This window comes from Rhipicephalus sanguineus, chromosome 6 (assembly GCF_013339695.2).
Source record: "Rhipicephalus sanguineus isolate Rsan-2018 chromosome 6, BIME_Rsan_1.4, whole genome shotgun sequence".
NCBI classification, from domain to species: Eukaryota; Metazoa; Arthropoda; class Arachnida; order Ixodida; family Ixodidae; genus Rhipicephalus; species Rhipicephalus sanguineus.
Window position 1 is genome coordinate 98,955,054 of NC_051181.1, and position 17,994 is coordinate 98,973,047.

General features: G+C 45.1%; 1 protein-coding gene across 1 annotated transcript in view; it reads right to left on the reverse strand.

The window, feature by feature from the left end:
- Nucleotides 1-7,105: 7,105 nt before the first annotated feature.
- LOC119396010 (GATA-binding factor C-like) overlaps nt 7,106-17,994 on the reverse strand; it is a 79,059-nt gene continuing 68,170 nt past the window's right edge. Inside the window, 2 exon segments of the mRNA XM_049416864.1 lie at nt 7,106-7,956; nt 9,319-9,634. Of these exon segments, the coding sequence (XP_049272821.1) occupies nt 7,640-7,956; nt 9,319-9,634 (633 nt within the window). The 3' untranslated portion in view covers nt 7,106-7,639.

A 17,994-nucleotide genomic window follows, 5' to 3' on the forward strand; every position in this document is an offset into this window, starting at 1 on the left:
TCCATGACCCTTGTTTTCACATGAAAATGCTTAATCACTATTCATGCTATGCGTTGCTGCCTGTGCCGATTTTTACGCATGAGTGTAAGGGTGTACCACACTGTAGAACGTGGACGTTATTAGGTTGGTTGTCATTGTTATATTTATTTATGTGGATGATAAGAATTAATGTTGTACCTCATACGAATATAATAATGAGAGCCAACAGACAATAATGCCAAGGAAAGTATAGGAGGTGTTATTTCTAATAATTAAGATGTAAATGTGAAGAAAGTAAAGTGGACGAAAAGATGACTTGCCGCCGGCAGAGACCGAACCTGCGACCTTCGAATAACGCGTCCGATGCTCTACCACTGAGCTACGGCGGCGGTCATCCTCTCGTCCACTTTATGGGGCATATATGTACATTTAAACCTATAGGAGTGTTAATCAGCGCCGGTCGCAGCCATGGCGGCGAGTGTGGAACACTCTTTTTCTACCTGTTGGCGCCACGTAGCACGTGATCTTTTTACGAGCCGACAGCTGAGCGCGCGGCAAGTTGAGCGAGCAGCTGAGCGAGCGGCAAGTTATCTTTTCGTCCACTTTACTTTCTTCACATTTACATTCGAATTACTAGAAATAACACCCCCTATACTTTCCTCGGCATTATTGTCTGTTAGTTCTCATTATTATTTTGTCTAACACAGAAAAATGAGCCCTTAAAAGTCACCTTGTTCCCTCATGCGAATATGCATTTCGGTTCTATTTCGCGCAACTGTTGTCATGTACATTGACCGCCATTATGTGTACTAAATCTGTATTCTTTATAGACATTTCGTTGTCTATTGTTGTTACTAAATATTGTCTCTTAATTCTGTGTGCTCTTATTCGTACGTTTCATTTCGGATATAATACTATGTTGCTATTGCCGCTGTAACAGGTGAAGAAGGAGGTTGGGGTTGGCTGCATAGTCAAGCTGCAGTGATTCACAGGTAGGCTGCAGCCTGGGCAAGGTCTATCACCTGGGATGCTATTCTGGACATTGTCAAAGTCCGCCATTGTTCAACTCTGATTGGCCCGGGGAGCTGCCACGGCCTCTGCGATTGGCTTAAAATGCCCCCATTACGAAATTTGACAAGATGGCGGAATTTGACAGTGTCCAGGATAACACCCCTGGAGTCTTCTCCGTGTCACCGTTTGCTCCTTGCTCAGGCCCTTTTCTACCGGCAGAGGGCGACTTGCTATGTTTCCTGTAGATGGCCGTTTCTACTGCACGCCGCTGTGTTCCTGCACCTCACGTTTTCTTTGTTTGTGCGTTCGAGTATTTCCTTGAGCTCTTTTTATTCTTGCCCGTCTCCTCCCCTTGTCGTAAACTTCGTTGTAGCGCCCAAGGACGCTGACACATTCAAAAGAAACACAAGATGACACACGGTGCTCATTCGATTCCTTTCGGTGTCGCTGTGTCCTTTACCAAGCTGCAAGGAAATTAAAAAAAAAGGACGCCACAAGTCACATACAGCGCTAAATGTAGTTCAAATCACGCGCTAATGTCGTTCTTGTGTAGCGTTTGGTGTAGTTCTAAATCCTGCGCTAAATGCAGCTTCACTACTGTGAAACCCAAGGAAGTGCGTAACACGGGCCCCCAGCGGTTCCCGTTACGCTGCTGTTAGTCTCTGCCTACGAATGATCTCTCTAGGGAGTTCGTAACACCGGCGCCGTAGAAACATCGGTGAGAGGAGCAATCGCGCACCTGTCGCCCCTGTCGAGGTGGTGGCGCCCTCTCTTGGGCGGCGCCGGTATCGGCCGCATGCTTCTGAACCGTCTTTAGCGTTTTTAAGTCAATTATTGCGATTACTTCTTGGTTGTTTCTGTTAATTATAGTATTTACACCTTCGTTTACTTTAACCCAATTTTGAGCATTGCTAGCCTTGTTTTTAGGCCTGCACCGACCACTTGATTGTGAGCCTGATCATCTATGGATGGACGACAAGCCGGGCCCCTCAAGTTCTACGCACTTGAAATGACATAACACGTCAGCAGCCACCCTTGGGGTAGCTTGTATGCAATCCCGTACTGGATACGCTGAGGAAGGTGCCTGTTTGTCATCATCGGCTTGATATACCAGATACTGGAGCAGGGCCCTTCTTGTTTCGGTCAGCTTCAGTCTCTGCAGCGGCTTGACGTTGTTCGTTTCCTCAAGCTTTTCCCGTGTGTCGTGCACTCCCGTTGCGACTCGTTTCACTGCGGACGCGGAAGGTGGCACATCCATTGCAGCTTTTGATGAAGGCGCTGCAAGGTATGGGGTCCCGACCGGGAAGACACTCGTGCTATGCGTTTGAATAATTCTCGCGGTCTTCTTCCCCAGGCTCGTGACTTCATATCTTAAAGGAATATTTTAAGTAAGCCTTAAAATTATTTGAAGAAATATTGAAGCCGATGGGCAGTATATTCATGCCAGTGTTCCCACAAGTATGTAAAGCAATGTCTATTGTAATCAAACAGCCATATTACTTCTCTTAATAAAGAACTGTTGCTGAATGGACACTTCAGTTTACTAAAATTTAACTCTGACGAAAGCTTTACGGAATTATAGAGCTAAAACCTGATTTAGCATCACAGCCTGCTCACGAGAGATGAATGAACTCTTGCGTAATGTTGAAACAAAAGACACCAAACTTTCAGCCAAACTTTAATGGAATCAAAACAAAACAGAAACCGCACTGAAGAGAATTAATGAACAGGAACACACATAATCTTTGGTATGAACAATGCTGCGAGACATTACCCGTTTCTTTTGAGCAACATACAAAGAACACACCCTGACTAAATCCGAAATTGTTCATTCGATAAACTTGAACGCTACAAATTAAACACCTCGCATGCAAGAAGAAGGAACAACAGCAAGAGCAGCACTAGACATCAGTCCCTCAAAATTTCATTGTGCGTCCTTTCATTTGGCACAAAAGAAGACAATTAAGGTGGACGAAAACTCACTACACGATACCACGACTGAGCGAGATCTTTTTAGTAGAGGATGGCAAGCCAGCCAAATCACATATAAACGCAATTCAAGAACAAAAATAATGCACACACAATGAGTCCCCCAAGTATCAAATAAACTTGGAAAAACACGCGTAACAGTAGAACACTAATTCAAGAAAGAAAAAAAAAACAACAAAAAAAAAACTCAAGCACATTGATGTGACCAATCCACTCTCACGAATTGAAGACAGGTACTAATATTGCAATACGCTCGAGTTTGCCCCCCCCCCCCCCTTTGCATTGTGCTCTTTATCTTTATTTCTTTAAGAGGAAAGGGAAGGCACTGCCTGATATTCATTAAAGAAGAAAAAATAAGAGAACAATCCAAGACGCTGGTACTACAACCCTGACGAAAGTGAGACGGACGTAATTGCGGCAATACAGAGTTGCAGATAAGACTTCCTCTCTCTGAATGCGAAACGAGCGCCTATTTACTCTCTCAATAAACTGAGGGAGTCGGTGCGTGCAAACGGCAAGTGTTGTAAGCGTGCATGAATTGATGCAAGTTGTGGTCTGCAACCATAAAAAAAGAAAGCTCCGACGATGCGTGTCCAGGGCAGCTAAAGAGTGACTAAGACGAGAGTAGTTACAAAACCCTCCCAAGATCAAAAGGTTGCAAACATGCCGAGAATCCCATCTTGGAGCAACAAGCCGCGAAGCGGTTCCAGGAGAAGCGATATGCAGCGGGCGATGTACAAGGAGCCGTTTAATTAAAGAAAGATTCATTTAATTGCTCAATTTTGATGCTAGGCCTGTGTTTATAATAAAACAAGTGCCTAAATTAATTTATACAGGCGATGTCCGCGCCACGGGCAACCTTCAATTGTTTAGGGATTGCAGCTTCTGCGTACCTTAAGAATGTGCACGTGGTTGCCACTGACCGTAATTTAAACCATCCAAATGAGATTTAAGTAACGAACCAAATAACACTTTGCAATATGTCTGGCATATGGGATTCATCGTTGGAAAAAGCCTCGTTAATCATGAGCGCAAGTCAAGAAGTTTCTGTGTTTGTTAGTCGAAAATTCCAGAAATTGCGATATTATTTTTTTTTTCGTGTGCGTTTCATGACTACTTCATGAGATTGTTAATATTCGCAAGCTGCAGCATGCTTGATTTCGATTGGTCTTGAGGAGTGAGCGGCGTTACTCTGTTTTGTTTCTTTTATATGTTCACTTCAGGAGTGATTCACTCATCTAGAGGTAAGGAGAAACAATAATGTGCTTATAGCAGTCACCAAGAGCACAACACGTAAAAGACAATGTTCAGAAGGAGGCGGCAATATTCTGACTCAATTTGCCGCACTACAACATCCATCACAGAGCGGTTTGACAAGAAAGTTTATGGGAATTTGTTACTGAGTTATAAGAACTTCTGCTTCCTCATGGCAACCAGTACAGACATGTGATATTTACAGACTGGAAAGATGTATCTGCACTGTTTGTACCTCTCCTGCTCTGTAATCATTGGTGTTGCTTGCCATGCTTGCAACTTAGGCTTGCACCCATGACGTAGTGTTAAACGCATAACACGCATTTCCACTGTACACATTGATGAACAGCCCAAGAGCTGTGCACTGACCAGGCTCTAAACATGGCACCGAGTCTTGCCCATTCCCAGCTATCCACGCGATGAAATCATAAGTGAGCCCTGTGTAAATTGAGCAATCTCCCTATGCACCTGTAGCCTATACACAAAGGCGGTATCGAGTATTGCACTGTGATTACACTGATGATGCTCTGACTGATGTGATGCTGTCTCAGCCACTTCAAATTCAGCTTGAATCTGCCCTGGTGCAAGGCAATAAAACACCACATAAATAGATAAACACTGCTTCACCCAATGAAGATGCGCATAAAGAGGCAGTTTGTACTTTACAGTAGCATAAAAAATTGGCACACGTGAATATCACTATTATTACATAAACTAACTACGCTGGAAGCCTTAGGATGCCTTAGTTGCTCAAGTACAGTATTTTGAGTGTATCGGTATGAAGCGTTTCCAAGGAAGCTCAAGTTCAAGGAAGTTATATAGTATAACTAGAATTAGTTCCTCGCGGTAACAATACACAAAAGCAGTAACCTGAAACAAATTTGGCACTGAGAATCTTTAAACAACTTAACGTAGACAACCTTGACTTAATATTCAAGGAAAGAAGTTCGTGCCAATCAACGTGGAAAGAAACTGTCAGTTACTGATTTTGCAGGCAGTTGAACAGAAGAGCCAAGCCATCTAGTTTGCTGCGTGACATCGCAAAAAGTTATTGCATTAAAATTAAGTTATCGCGGGCCACAACAAGTAAATGTAGTACTTTGTTAGGCCCAAAGTATCTGACATACTATTGCGTTCACTGCGAGTTGCAATACATTAGCTATTAGTTTCAAGTAAGTGAAAAGCAATCAGTAATTCCAGCAATGTGCATACCTACATGCTCTCTTACTAAAGCGCTAATAAATTGGCCCACCCGGCAGTGTAGGCTGTCTTGGTCCCTAGCATGGCATGCTTCATCATTGTGTACCGTTGCTTTAGCTTTTTGTTTTGAGCTGCTCCGGAGGCCAGCACAACAAACAAGATAGAAAGTACCAGGTTATGCTGGAATGGCGAGCCCGCCTGCGTTTTTTTTTTTCTCTGTTGCATCTCTCCGTCATGGCTCACGCATTGCAACTCATACTGAACTCAATAGAATTAAGCTTCCTCAGTTAGCAGTGGTTTCATGTGTACAGTAAATTGTCCCTAAATTTGGTAAATCACAGCAAAGAATCTTTCTGAAGAAAAATGTTTGCAAAGCAAACAGGTTGGTCCCTGTAAGCTATCAGTCTTTTAACAATCTGCTAGGTAACAAGGAGCATTGTTCTAGAAGCAAATGAAGCAATAAAAATCAAACATCGAGAAACTATTCAGAGAACAGAGTGATCACGGGCTTCTTGATTAATTGTGCAGTGAAGCCTGCATGTATAGCAAGAGAACTTGGACAATCACTCCACATGGCCATTCTATTGAGAATGGTTTTGATTGGCACATTGAACCACACATACAAGGTACAATGTAAGGCACATGTCAAAGCTACTTACAAGTACATGGCATGAATATGGAATACAGAAAATGTGACAGTAAATTACAGCATCGTTGTGACTCAATGTACTATCGATGCCAGTGAGCTTTTACTTAGATGTGCAAACCCTCTGCAAAGCAGAAAAGAATCAACAAAGAAGTGAACCACTCCCCATCAGTGTGGCAAAAAGGCCCTGGCAGGCAAATGTCATCTGTAAGTAAGGCCCTGTGACCAGGTGAATACCCTGCATTGGGAACAATTAGTTTTGCCAAGACTACAGTGAGGCAGGTGTTATTGCATATATTGACTCAATGATTATGTGAGGCAGGTGTTATTGCATATATCGACTCAATGATGATCTAATGACCCCAAGCAGATACTGAGAGCTCAGGCTTTTCACAGCACTAGAGGTAACTAAAATTAGTCTAGCACGTCCAGGGAACGAACGTGCTGTAAAAATAAAAAAAAACTTACAATAACTTGGTAGCCCCCATTTCAAAAACATGTCAAACCCTTCATGTGCGGCTCTGTTCTTCTAGGAGTAGCACTTTCAAAACACTAATCCAAGCTCACACAGTTATGAATAATACGATTCCAGTTTAGGATTATTTCTTGTTTGATTATCTCGAATCCCTGCATTTGGCTATGTTTCTGTGGAACACAAAGTTTGTACTCGCGACAATTCAGGCGACTTATGACATTACAGAATTGCTCATTAATTAAATTAATTGCACCACATATCAGAGAACTGTGTCTCAGAGGTGCAAGTGTAATGCGATCTATGCGAAAAATCTATGCAAAAAAATAACCAGTGCACTACAGTGTCATGCACTTCTTTGCATCCCAAATGCACGTGGCTCAGCCTCATGCGGTGGTTTTTGTTTATGAGAGGTAAACTTGCCAAAAAATGTTTAGAGCTATCTATTGCTTCTGCAGACTCGAAGATAAAGTCAATGCAGCACACCCCTTTCAATATCACAAGCGCCATGACGTTGACAGATGAGATGCCAAAATATAAGTTTGGGCTTTTTTTTGGGAGGGGGGGGCACAGCAGACAATACATTTAGGACACACCAGTCATCCCTTCGTGCGTGTGTGAATGAGTAGGAAGTGAGGAGTGGTTGGATGCGAGAAGCAAATGATCACTCGGCAACAAGTTTGGGAAAGCACGGCCCCCTTTGGTAATGCTGCTTCTCAGGCATGATAAGCCCATGTTGTTAATGAGCACATTAGGCGCCCTCCGAGTGGAAGTTACAGATCGCCTGCTGCTTGATGTACCATGGGCAACAAAAATTAATGTAACACATTTTCTCAGAGTGATTATATAAACATTCAATACAATTATACTGCGATGCCGCATCACTGGGAAAGGAGCGCACTTTGTGGTCATGTGTAATGGCGGCATCGTTACAGTCACACATGCGCACGAAGCACCTATCGCATTGCACTGAAATGCGTGAAAAGGCAATTGTTATTGCAGAAAATGTGTTGCATCAAGTTCGGTGCACATGTACACCACAGGCAACTTTAGACAAGCAGCTTCAATCGAGTGATGCAATCCCCGCTTCATGATGTAAGGCTCATTAGATTTGACGCCCTCTGCTCGGCAGACTGGGCCGCGGCCACGGGATCCAGGGCCGCCAGCGTCGACGGAGCGTAATGGCCGTTGCTCTGTGATCGCAGAACTCCCCCAGCAGCACCGTAGGCCATCAACGAGGACAGTGTCATGACTGTAGGTACACGGGTGATGGTCGCAAGGCCAGCGTTGGTGGTATGACTAGTGGTTGCCACGGACGTCAGCCCTGCTTGACTGTAGTGGAAGGGCAGGCTGAGGTTGATGTGGGGCAGTGTCGAATTCTTGCTTGTCAGGCTGTTCATATCACCTGCAAAGGTAGGATGTGGTACCAATCATAGTGCATAAGAAAGCATGATGCACAAATTTCAACGTGTTACAGCGCAGGGAGGGGTGATACAGGCAGAGGTTATCAGTATATAATCTTTACACAAGTAAACACAAGTCGGCCTACACACTCACAATACACACAAAGAAATGCACAGGATGATACTATCAGTGGTCATGATCTTGAATTTCCTCTGGTGCCATACCATCTTGAGATGAAAATGACTGCTTATGTCAGCCTTAACCTGTACTAGTCCCGCATGCAGAGGGCTTCCTCACAAAGCGATGAAGCTACGCTTTGAAGGGCGTAAAGGCAGCACGAAGCATTCTCCACGCCACCATAAAAATGTTCCAGTTTTCTTATTCTGAATGACTCTCTAAAGCAGAACCACTGCAGAACCAAAGCAGAACCAGGAGGCACTGACAGAACATTCAGGCCTGTCATTAGATGCTTATCAATTGACCCACCAATCAGGAGATGACAAGCCTCGGAGAAATGCCATTAATTGGAAGTAATTCTTCCTTCGCAGGCATAATAACACGCAATATCTAGAGAGATAGAGAGAATTTAAGGCCGAGAGGTCCGCCTGAGCTAGTGCACTTTAGCCTGCTACTCTGCACACGGGAAAAGGGAAATGGGGAAAAAAGGAGAGGTCAGAGGATAACCTTATGCGTTCAAAGCAAGGACAATACAACTAAGTATGAGGCAAGTACTTGGCAGAACTAGAAATCCTGAACCCATTCTCCGTGAGGAACAATGTACCATATGGAGCGCTGTGTGTTATCCTCAACGAGAATATGTCTGCCGCCATGAGAACATGATCAGGAACTTGCGTGCTTTGAGGTCTCAACTGAGTATACTTCAAACACTTAATTACACCTCATTTTTTTTACACGTCTTATATTTTTTTCATGCAAAAGAAACTTCCCAGAATTCTTATGACATGACATTACATAAAAACTGATTGACTACAATATTTCATTCAATCACTTTTAAAAGTCCAACAAACTACAGGTGCTCCTAGATATGCTGCCGCGAGTTAGTGCTCTAGGACATTCTTTCCCAGCAAGAGTTATTTATTAAGGTCGGTGGCGTAAGACACAAACAGGTTGGTGTAAGACACAAACATGCGTCTATGCGGGAAATTCAACTACCTGAGACACTGGAGATGTGCTTCCCATCATGAAAATTAGAAAGAGTTATTGGGTGGAGTATTTATGCATATTCTCTATGAGAGGGACAGCGATGGCTCTGGATAGAATTGACATTTTATTTAGGTTGTAGCCGAGTAAGTACATCCCTAGACCGCTTCAATGTAATACCTTCCCAGCACTAGATGCTCACCCGTGGCAGATTCTGGAACGCGTGATGAGCCCAGAAGCTGAGCCTGCTGCTGCGGGTGGTGCGCACCGCCCTGCTCTTGGTGAGCCGGCTGCGGCTGCTGCGATGTTGATGACTGGTCGGCCGCGCCCGTCGACAGCAAGACGCCACCCTGCACGGCGAAGGCTGCTGCGGCGGCAACGGCGGCAGCTGCAGCCGCTTCAACCTTGACGACAGGTCCGCTCGCACCGGCCGCGCTTGCGCTGCCAGCCGCTGCGTTCTTGGGCTTGCGCTTCCTGGTCTGGATGCTGTCCTTCTTCATGTTCTGTGGCCGGTTCACCTGCGGACGAGCGGAGACGGCAATGAAAAGCTGTTGTCATTAACAGGTCCCCGAACCTCAAGCTCCACTCGGCACGAACGTACGTACAAAAAACACAACTGTTTGCATTTCTTCCTGGCCACGAATGGTATACTAGTACAAGCAGTAAATAAAGGAAATACTGGATAAACACAAACGTGATCAATAATTGCTAACTGATTTGATAGCCTATTCACAACTGGAGTTTCCCTTCAGCACGCCATGAACACAAATATGGGTTTTGCGTTGCCCTGATCGATATGGACGCACCAGTCAATTCACTGTATCGAAATGGTAAGCTCTAGGGCTAAAGAAAAAAAAAAAGACTCCTACGCACAAATGATACAGCTGATGGCACCTTTGCACTGAATTTGTACGCATATGCTGAGTTCCCGGCCTCACCCCTACTGACTATTACGCCAACACCAACTGCGAAATGGATGCATGAACATTAGGAGGACCGTTGTTGTGCGGCTAATTGAGACATAGAATATTTTCATTTCCAGCTTTCCGATCTTTAATCAGCAGTTATCTTTTAAATTTTACGCTCTTCTCTCAGGGCTCTCTATCGTCCCTCATTTGTCGTTAAAAGGTTGAAGACTACTTCTCGAGAAACCGAAGGCAGAACTGCGATTTCGCGTTAAAACCACGCGGATTTTTGAATCACAAAGTAAGCTCATTAAATATTTAAATGGTAATAGATCACTTATTAATAAATAGGTATTATGATATACTTCCGTTATTTACGTATATGACATAAGTAAACCAAGAGGAACCCATGACTCCTTGCATGGACGCCGAGATTACCAAAATGACGTTGTACGAAGCGATGTGCGTCTCTTGCGTCTTGTCTGATTTCGGAAGTCTCCACCAGTGGGTAAAAAAAAAAGCTCCTTTCGTGATGTTTCAAAGGTTTCATAGGCGTAGTATATTTGCGCACCTTAAAGTACACTTTTAGAAAACATTCCGGCGTTCCACGTTCCGTAACAAGCACGTACATCGAGACAAGCCGCGGGGGGTAGTGGGTGTCGACGCCAGATTAATGCTGACCCCCCGAAATTCATCAAGGTGCATTCAAATCAAATGGCAAGGAATCTTTTGCGTCTAGCCCCCATCGAAGTGCGGCCGCCGTAGCCGGGAATCGGAACCGCGTATTAAGTTTAGCAGCGCAACATCTTAACCGCCAATCCAGAACTGCGGTTATCATTCCGGCATACTGATATGTATCGTCATCTCAACTGAACTAGATTGGCTGTGTGCTACTACCGCTGTTATCATTTCAGTATACCGATATGTATAATTATCTCAACTGAATGTCGACTGGCTGTATCACCCGTCGCCTCCAGCGCGTAATGAATACGAGGAGAACTCCCCCACCCACCTTAAAAAAAAAGACAAAAAAAGAAGAAAGCACGCCGTCACCGGCACCGCCCTATGGGATGAGCGGACCTGGTGGGGGGAGTCCGTCCTCCTCATCACTCGCCGACTCGACGCAGCACGCGCCTGTCATTGATGCTCGAGTGTCTCCGCAAATATGTTTACGCCTTTCGAGCAGCTGACGAAAGACGCCGCAAAGTGGTCTCTCTCTCTCTCTCTCTCTCTACGTGTTTGTTTTTTAAAGTTTTAGCTGGCAACAACAGCACACTATGCGGCTGATGGTCACGCGACGGGCACGTACACGGCGGCGCGGCGCCACGCTTGACCTCTCGCGGCCCGCGTCCAGCTCGACGCGGCAAACGTGCTGAAACCGAAGCGGGCATGTGCGTCTCTCCACAAACTTTGCCCTCTAGGACTTTTCTTATTGCTTCTTTTTGTTTTCCTTCTAGCCCTCCTAACCTCTCGTTATTTCCCCACCGCAGCCGCTTCTTGGGAAAAGCGATCCCCGCGTTCACACGATCCTTCATGGCCGTTTTCTTTTTTTCTTTGCTGTGGGAAACCCTTCCTCACACCCTCTCTCGCTTCTTTCTTAATCCCCCCCCCCCATCTCTCTCTCTCTCTCTGTCACTTATTTGCCTCTTCGCCATTGGTTAAGCGCCAGTGCATACACGAGCCTCTACCCGCCGGCTCGCTGTCCAGACTGTATTAAGCAAGAGAGCCTACTGTGGATGCGTATTGTGACTTGTGTGCACACATGCTTTCTCTCTCTCTCTCTCATTACCCTCTCATTTACATACACACGTGTAGGGTAGCAAACAAGACATAGTCTAATTAACCTCCTTGCATTTCCTGTATTTCCTACCTTTGAAACCTTCGCCACACCATCATGACTGCGCCGCCTCGAGACTCCGATTAACCACTCCCTACAGGTCACATACCCTCTCATTCCTCGTGTCGTTCCTTTCTCCCCTCTCTCTCTCTCTCTCTCTCTTTCATCTTCGGAATTTCGTTTCACTTCCCCATGCATAGGGTAGCTAACAGCATTGCCATTATACGTAATACCAGAAAACATAGACCACTTAAACTGCGTTAATACTTTACAAAGAATCTTAATATCTGAACTGGGTATTCACTGAAGACAGCCATCCCTTAAGATACTAAACATACTTGGCCAATGGACTAAACAGAGCTTGCGCATCGCAGGCATCGAAAGCGCCCGTGATAACTTCTTTAGCGAAACTGGTCCCATTGAAATGATTAAAATATGTTTAGTATCATGGCTCATTTTAGGCATGCTCTGTATCAGTGCCCCCTGCTGCAGATCACACATCCCTCTTCATGGAGTTCACCTGCATCTGCGGTAGTGTACTTCAGTAGCAAACATCTCATTTCCAGCACCCATTAGAGGGCGTCTCTCCCTCCTCTCTCTCTCTATCTCCACCAGCTTTTCTGGTCGACCACCCTGTCTTCAGGCTTTCTTTTCGCATCTCCTTTTCTGGTCGCCATCATGATTATACTTTGAACTCAGAGTCACTTTTCATGTGCGGGCAGTCCAGGAAGGGTGCGAATTCGCACTGAAGAGTCGCAGCAAATTTCGCTCGCTCTGTAGTAGTTGCGCGACAAAGGCGAATAGTCGATTTACGGTGTAAAATCAACGGTTTTCGGTCGGTCGCTACTTCGTTTTCCAGCTCCGTAAGTGGAGTCGCGAAGATGTTCGACCAGTCGGCGGTGTAGTGCACGACATCGGCATATGTTGAGGGTTATTTCCTAAGGGGACAGTCGCGCGCGAGAGGAAGTGAACGGCAGCAATTGCGACATTTTGGTGTGGCGAAGCGTACAGGTCACTCTGATAATAGCTCGGCATAGCTCTGTAATCTCTGCTATAGCTCGCCCGGGGTCGCGCGCGAGTTGTTCCTTGGTCAACATTCGCGGCCTGTCGATCGATCCATGCGACCCGTTAGTGTGAAGTGACCTCATGCACCCAGAACTTCGTTGAAGGAAGGAATGGTAGATAAACGAAAGGCAGTTGAAAACCGGAACTCACTTTGCTAATTACGTCGTGTGTACAACATTACGTGGCCTACTCGGCCTTTCAACAGCTGGTTATGACTAAGCTAAATACTCAGTGACCTTTAAATTTTGCTAATTTCACCTAGCAGGCTTAGGCCACTCTACGGCATGGCATGTTTCAATCAGATCGTGTTGGTTACATAAAATCCCCGAATTTGATGGGTTTTTTTAACATATTAAGCGAATCGCATCGTATTCTGGAAAAGAAAAGATCGAGTTGGAGCAACGCGAGTGCACTGCCAACGATAACACCAGACCCACCATTGTGACCGCGAAAAGAACGTTGCGATAGAAATGCACTCTTTTAAACAGCAACCATATCCCGCTTCGCTTTGGTCTAAACTTACAGATGAAAGTGCGAAGGAAGAAATAATGTAAACAGTGAATCTAGAGGGTAAAAACTTGGGGTTTCTTTCCGCGAAAACCAACAGAAAGGAATACGAAGAATGACGCTATGGAAGCGTCTGTCGGCGCAGCTAAACCTGAGCCCGAAACACGCGACGTCAACACGCCGTGGATGCGGGAGCCGGTCAGAGGCGCCGTGCGAAAGCCGAGACCGGCAGATAGACGGCGACGGCCAGGGGAGCGCGATATAAAATAGCATCGCACTCCCCTGCTTGAGATAAGGAGGACCACGGTTATCTGCCCTATTAAGGGCCTTCATGAGCGCAGTCCGTATATACGAGAAGACGATGATTTGGAGAAATGCAGAAGGCCCGGCTACTGCACTGCGTGCCTCGAAGGGAACTGCGTGAACGAACGCGGGTTCATACGTGAGCTTAGCCCACAGCTGTCACTTCAGTGCTATACTTGAACTTAAATGGCGAAGAAGTTTTGCTCTGCGGCCTACACATACAGAATGGTGTGTGTGTGGGGGGGGGGGGGGGGGGAGAGATCCAGCAGGCTCAACGTTGAGAAGAAAACAGGAAAACTAGGTTGCATACTCCTATAGAAGAGCGCGAAAAAAAGAACGCGAAAGAACAGAACAAGAACACGGGATTATAGCGCTGTCCCGTTCGCTCGTCCCGTGTTCTTCCTTTTGTCTCTCTCTGCAGATATTTTTCTTTTTTATTTTTTGTGCTTGTCATTGAGTGATCATTGAGTGGCCTCAATGTTGTCTGTAGAGCCGGAAGCAGGGCTTCAATGTCAGAGGAGGCTCGAGGGAAAGGAGGGCGAGTGCTCCGCTTGACCTTTATTTATTCAAAGGAATGAATTAGCTAACCTCGCCGATCGAAAACCCATCCATACTGCATAGTACTTTCTTTGTCCGATCATTCGGAAAAGAGCATATATTTTTCGCTTATACAGTTGAACCTCGCTATAACGAACACTGATATAACGAATTATCGGTTATACCGAACTAAATACGAACTTTGGTTTGTCACGCTTCATTTCAGTGACATTTGTTCTTGTAATAACGATGAATGAAACACGATCTTATACATACAACCGATATTTGGGACCAGGATTTTCATACCCTACTGCTTGCATATACGTGTGCCATCACTTGGCACTAAATTGTTATTCCAGTGTAACTAGGAGAATCATAGTTTGCATAAATTTTATATAGGGCAGTCACAATTACCGTATAACATACTACGGCCTGTGGGAACACCTTTACTTACTCGTCACGTACGTAATATCCTGACACGCTGAGTAGTAATGACTTTTACTACCTATCATATATAATCTAGAGTACTAAAGCGTGAGCGAAACGTCGTAAACTTGTCATTGGGGTAGTAAATACTGCAGTTACTAACTTCTCACTGCCTTTTTTTTTTAAAAGAAATAATGTTGGGTACAACTATTTCCCAGTGTCCTCCATGGCTGTTTTAAAGGTGACTGCTGTCTCGCTGGCCGAGCGAAACGTGCTGGTTCCGTTTCGGTAAAGTGCCAGCACCACAGGTTTGCGTGCGGCTTTTTATTTTAACATGGGTTTAGAGTAAGCTGAGTGGGACCGTTTATATAATTACCAACAATGTGGACCGCTATTATGAAGGGCACACTCTGACACTTGAAAATCGATGCACTCGGTAGGCCTAATTGTACCGCTCACTTCTCTGTCTTAGCGCCAGCCTTGTTTTTTGGCGGGGGAGCAATGTTGTTCTCTGGCATAGAGGAGATGCATTACCGCGTTTAAGGGCGAATATAGAGTAAATCGGTGTTCCTTTGCTAAATGAGTAAGGGTCACGGCTTATTTTTTTTTTATTGCAGAAAGGCTTACTCTATATCATCCATGTGATATTCGTTAACTTAGTCCCTGACATGCTCCTCAGTATAGTTGCGACCACAGGCTTGCTTAAGACGCACGTAGTAGTTTCACAGAGCTCGCTGCCTAAAATAAGAAAATGACAGACACACACAGAGCCGCTCGGCGACAAGTTGGCGTCGGAGACACCCTAGAAGCGGCGGCCTTACTCAGGAGCATGCGGTTATGATCAAAATCTTGACGCTCCGGGTTATCGCAAAAGTCGCTCAAAGGGGGGGTAGAGGGGGAGGTTGTCCACAGTCTCGTGCTGTAGCTGCTGCTGCTGCTGCTGCTTGGATGACTCGGCTTCTGGTCGGTTCAAAACCGAGAGCAGACCCCAAGGTTCGCGGCCAGCTCGCCCGGCTAGATAACGTCACTTCGTCTCGCTGCTCGCGTCAAATGCGCGCACACCCGGCCTGACGAAACCGAAATGCGCTAGATCGCTTTTCATACGAGGCCTCAACTTTTTCCTCTCTTTATTTTATTTGGCTAGCGCGGGTAAGCATAACGCTGCGAACGCTCTGCGAGATTCAGGAGGCCTTGCGCATAACGCGCGACGCAGTGAGAACAGCTGCAGCGTAGTGAGCAAGGTTACCACACTCTTCGCCCATGCATATCGCGTAAAAAAGGATACGCGAGTGTAGAAATATACGTAGTAAGTAGCTTTACTCATTCTCATCATGGGTTTAGCATGCTATCGGGTTTAGAAGGCACGAGGATAAAGAACCAATATACGTGGCCAGCTGTCTCTGTATTGCACTACTCGTACCGATGCGCGCACGCGCGCGTGCGCATGCGTACGCACGACACGCCCACATTAACGCTTGCGTAATTGCATCGAAGCCACACCTCCTGGGCCCTCCCACTTACGCTTCTGCTCACGCTAGCTCGCGCGCAAGCATGCATGCTTACACACACGCACACGCACACAATGACGTTAGGAAATTGCAGTATATACGAGCACAGCACGCTGGATTGTCCGATCGTATCTTTACAGCGCATCTCGATCTGATTACCGCTAGTCCTGCGTGTCATTGACCAACACCCCACAAACATACCAGTCTTGAGCACATGCATGTGTGTACATAAATAAGGGAACGCTGAGTTGCACATGGTTACTTCATTATGACGACTTACGAACTATGCCAGCAGCAAGGTCTATTGAGCACACTGGTCACAGAACACCCGGATCACCCAATGCCTGATTGCAGAATAGCAGTGACGGAATACGGGTTCACAGGATTTTTAACCCTCTATTACATAGCGTCCCATATTTGGCACACACCGATTAACATTTTTTATTGAGGGCGCAAGAGACCCAGTTGAGAATGTGACACTGCCAGAGTATTTCCCATAGTTATGCGCACTTAACATAAAAAAGTGCTGCCATCCATGGAGCAGTAAGAAAAACAGACGCGAAATAGATTTCGCAGTACACGTGCAAGTTCGGCATGCGAACAACAGCAATTGCGATTTTTTTATCGCATCCATTTTTTTCGCTGCAGAAGCATGAAAACATTATTCTGGGATATCTCGTGACCTTAAAAATTCATGCTGTTCATCACTTTTCTCAATTTCTTTTGCCACTACAATATACAGCCGGAGACCGGTATGTGTCATATTTGGCACAGTATGAATATCAGTGACGAAATGCGCAATATGCTGCCATCTCTGTTGCGCTCCACAATACAAATATAAATAAAGCACAGCCTCTGAGATCGTGTAGCACAGCTCTGTTGTGCAGGATTTAGGTTGTGGTGGTGGGTAATTAGATACTTCACGAAAGTCTGAGGTGCCAGCAACAGTACCTGGCATTTTTTTTTGTTACAATATTGGCGTGGGTTCATGAAAAATTATGCGAGTTCCGACCAGTTCAAGTCGATATTTAGCTTTTTCGATTTCCTCGGCAACTGACGCTCCCAACTGCAAATCAGTGGTTGGTAATTCCAGCAGGAGTGTACAACAAGATGGCAGCATCGAACAGACAAACGTGTAAGCGGCCATCTTGTACATAGATATCGGCGATCAGATGCACTAAGTGAAATGTTCAATTATGCCTCCAACAAAGGAAGCAAAGCTTTGCTTCATTCCACTCATCACCTTAAAAAAATCTCAATCAGTGATATTTTGTTTTTCAGCCATGGCAGCAATATCGCTCGCCCATCTGCATGATGTGCCATATTTGGCACAAACCAGTATCTTCATTATAACAGTCACAATAAATCTGAAAATTTTTGCATATGACCTTCTTCGTCTATCTTATCATAAAAGGCGAGAAAATAATTTTTCAAATGACTTTATCGTAATTAATGCAATAGACGGTTAAAAACTCTCCAATCACTCCCCTCTCCGCTTTAGCGCGTAATCACTATTTAGCAGAATTGACAGTAACCGAATTACAGTAATGAGGTCACTGTAATTGAATTACTTTTTGCTGTAATGAGTGATGTAATGATTTACTTTTGTGGGTTGGTAATTTATTAATGCAATGAACCGGTTCAAGCGGGTAACTTCAAGAAAATTACTCATTACTTTCCCACTTACTTTTGACCAAAATATAGCATATCCGCTTTTTTTATGACTTAAAAAATTCACCGAAAAAAGAAATAAAATAAACAAAAGTTAATCTGAGTACCAGAGCATCAAG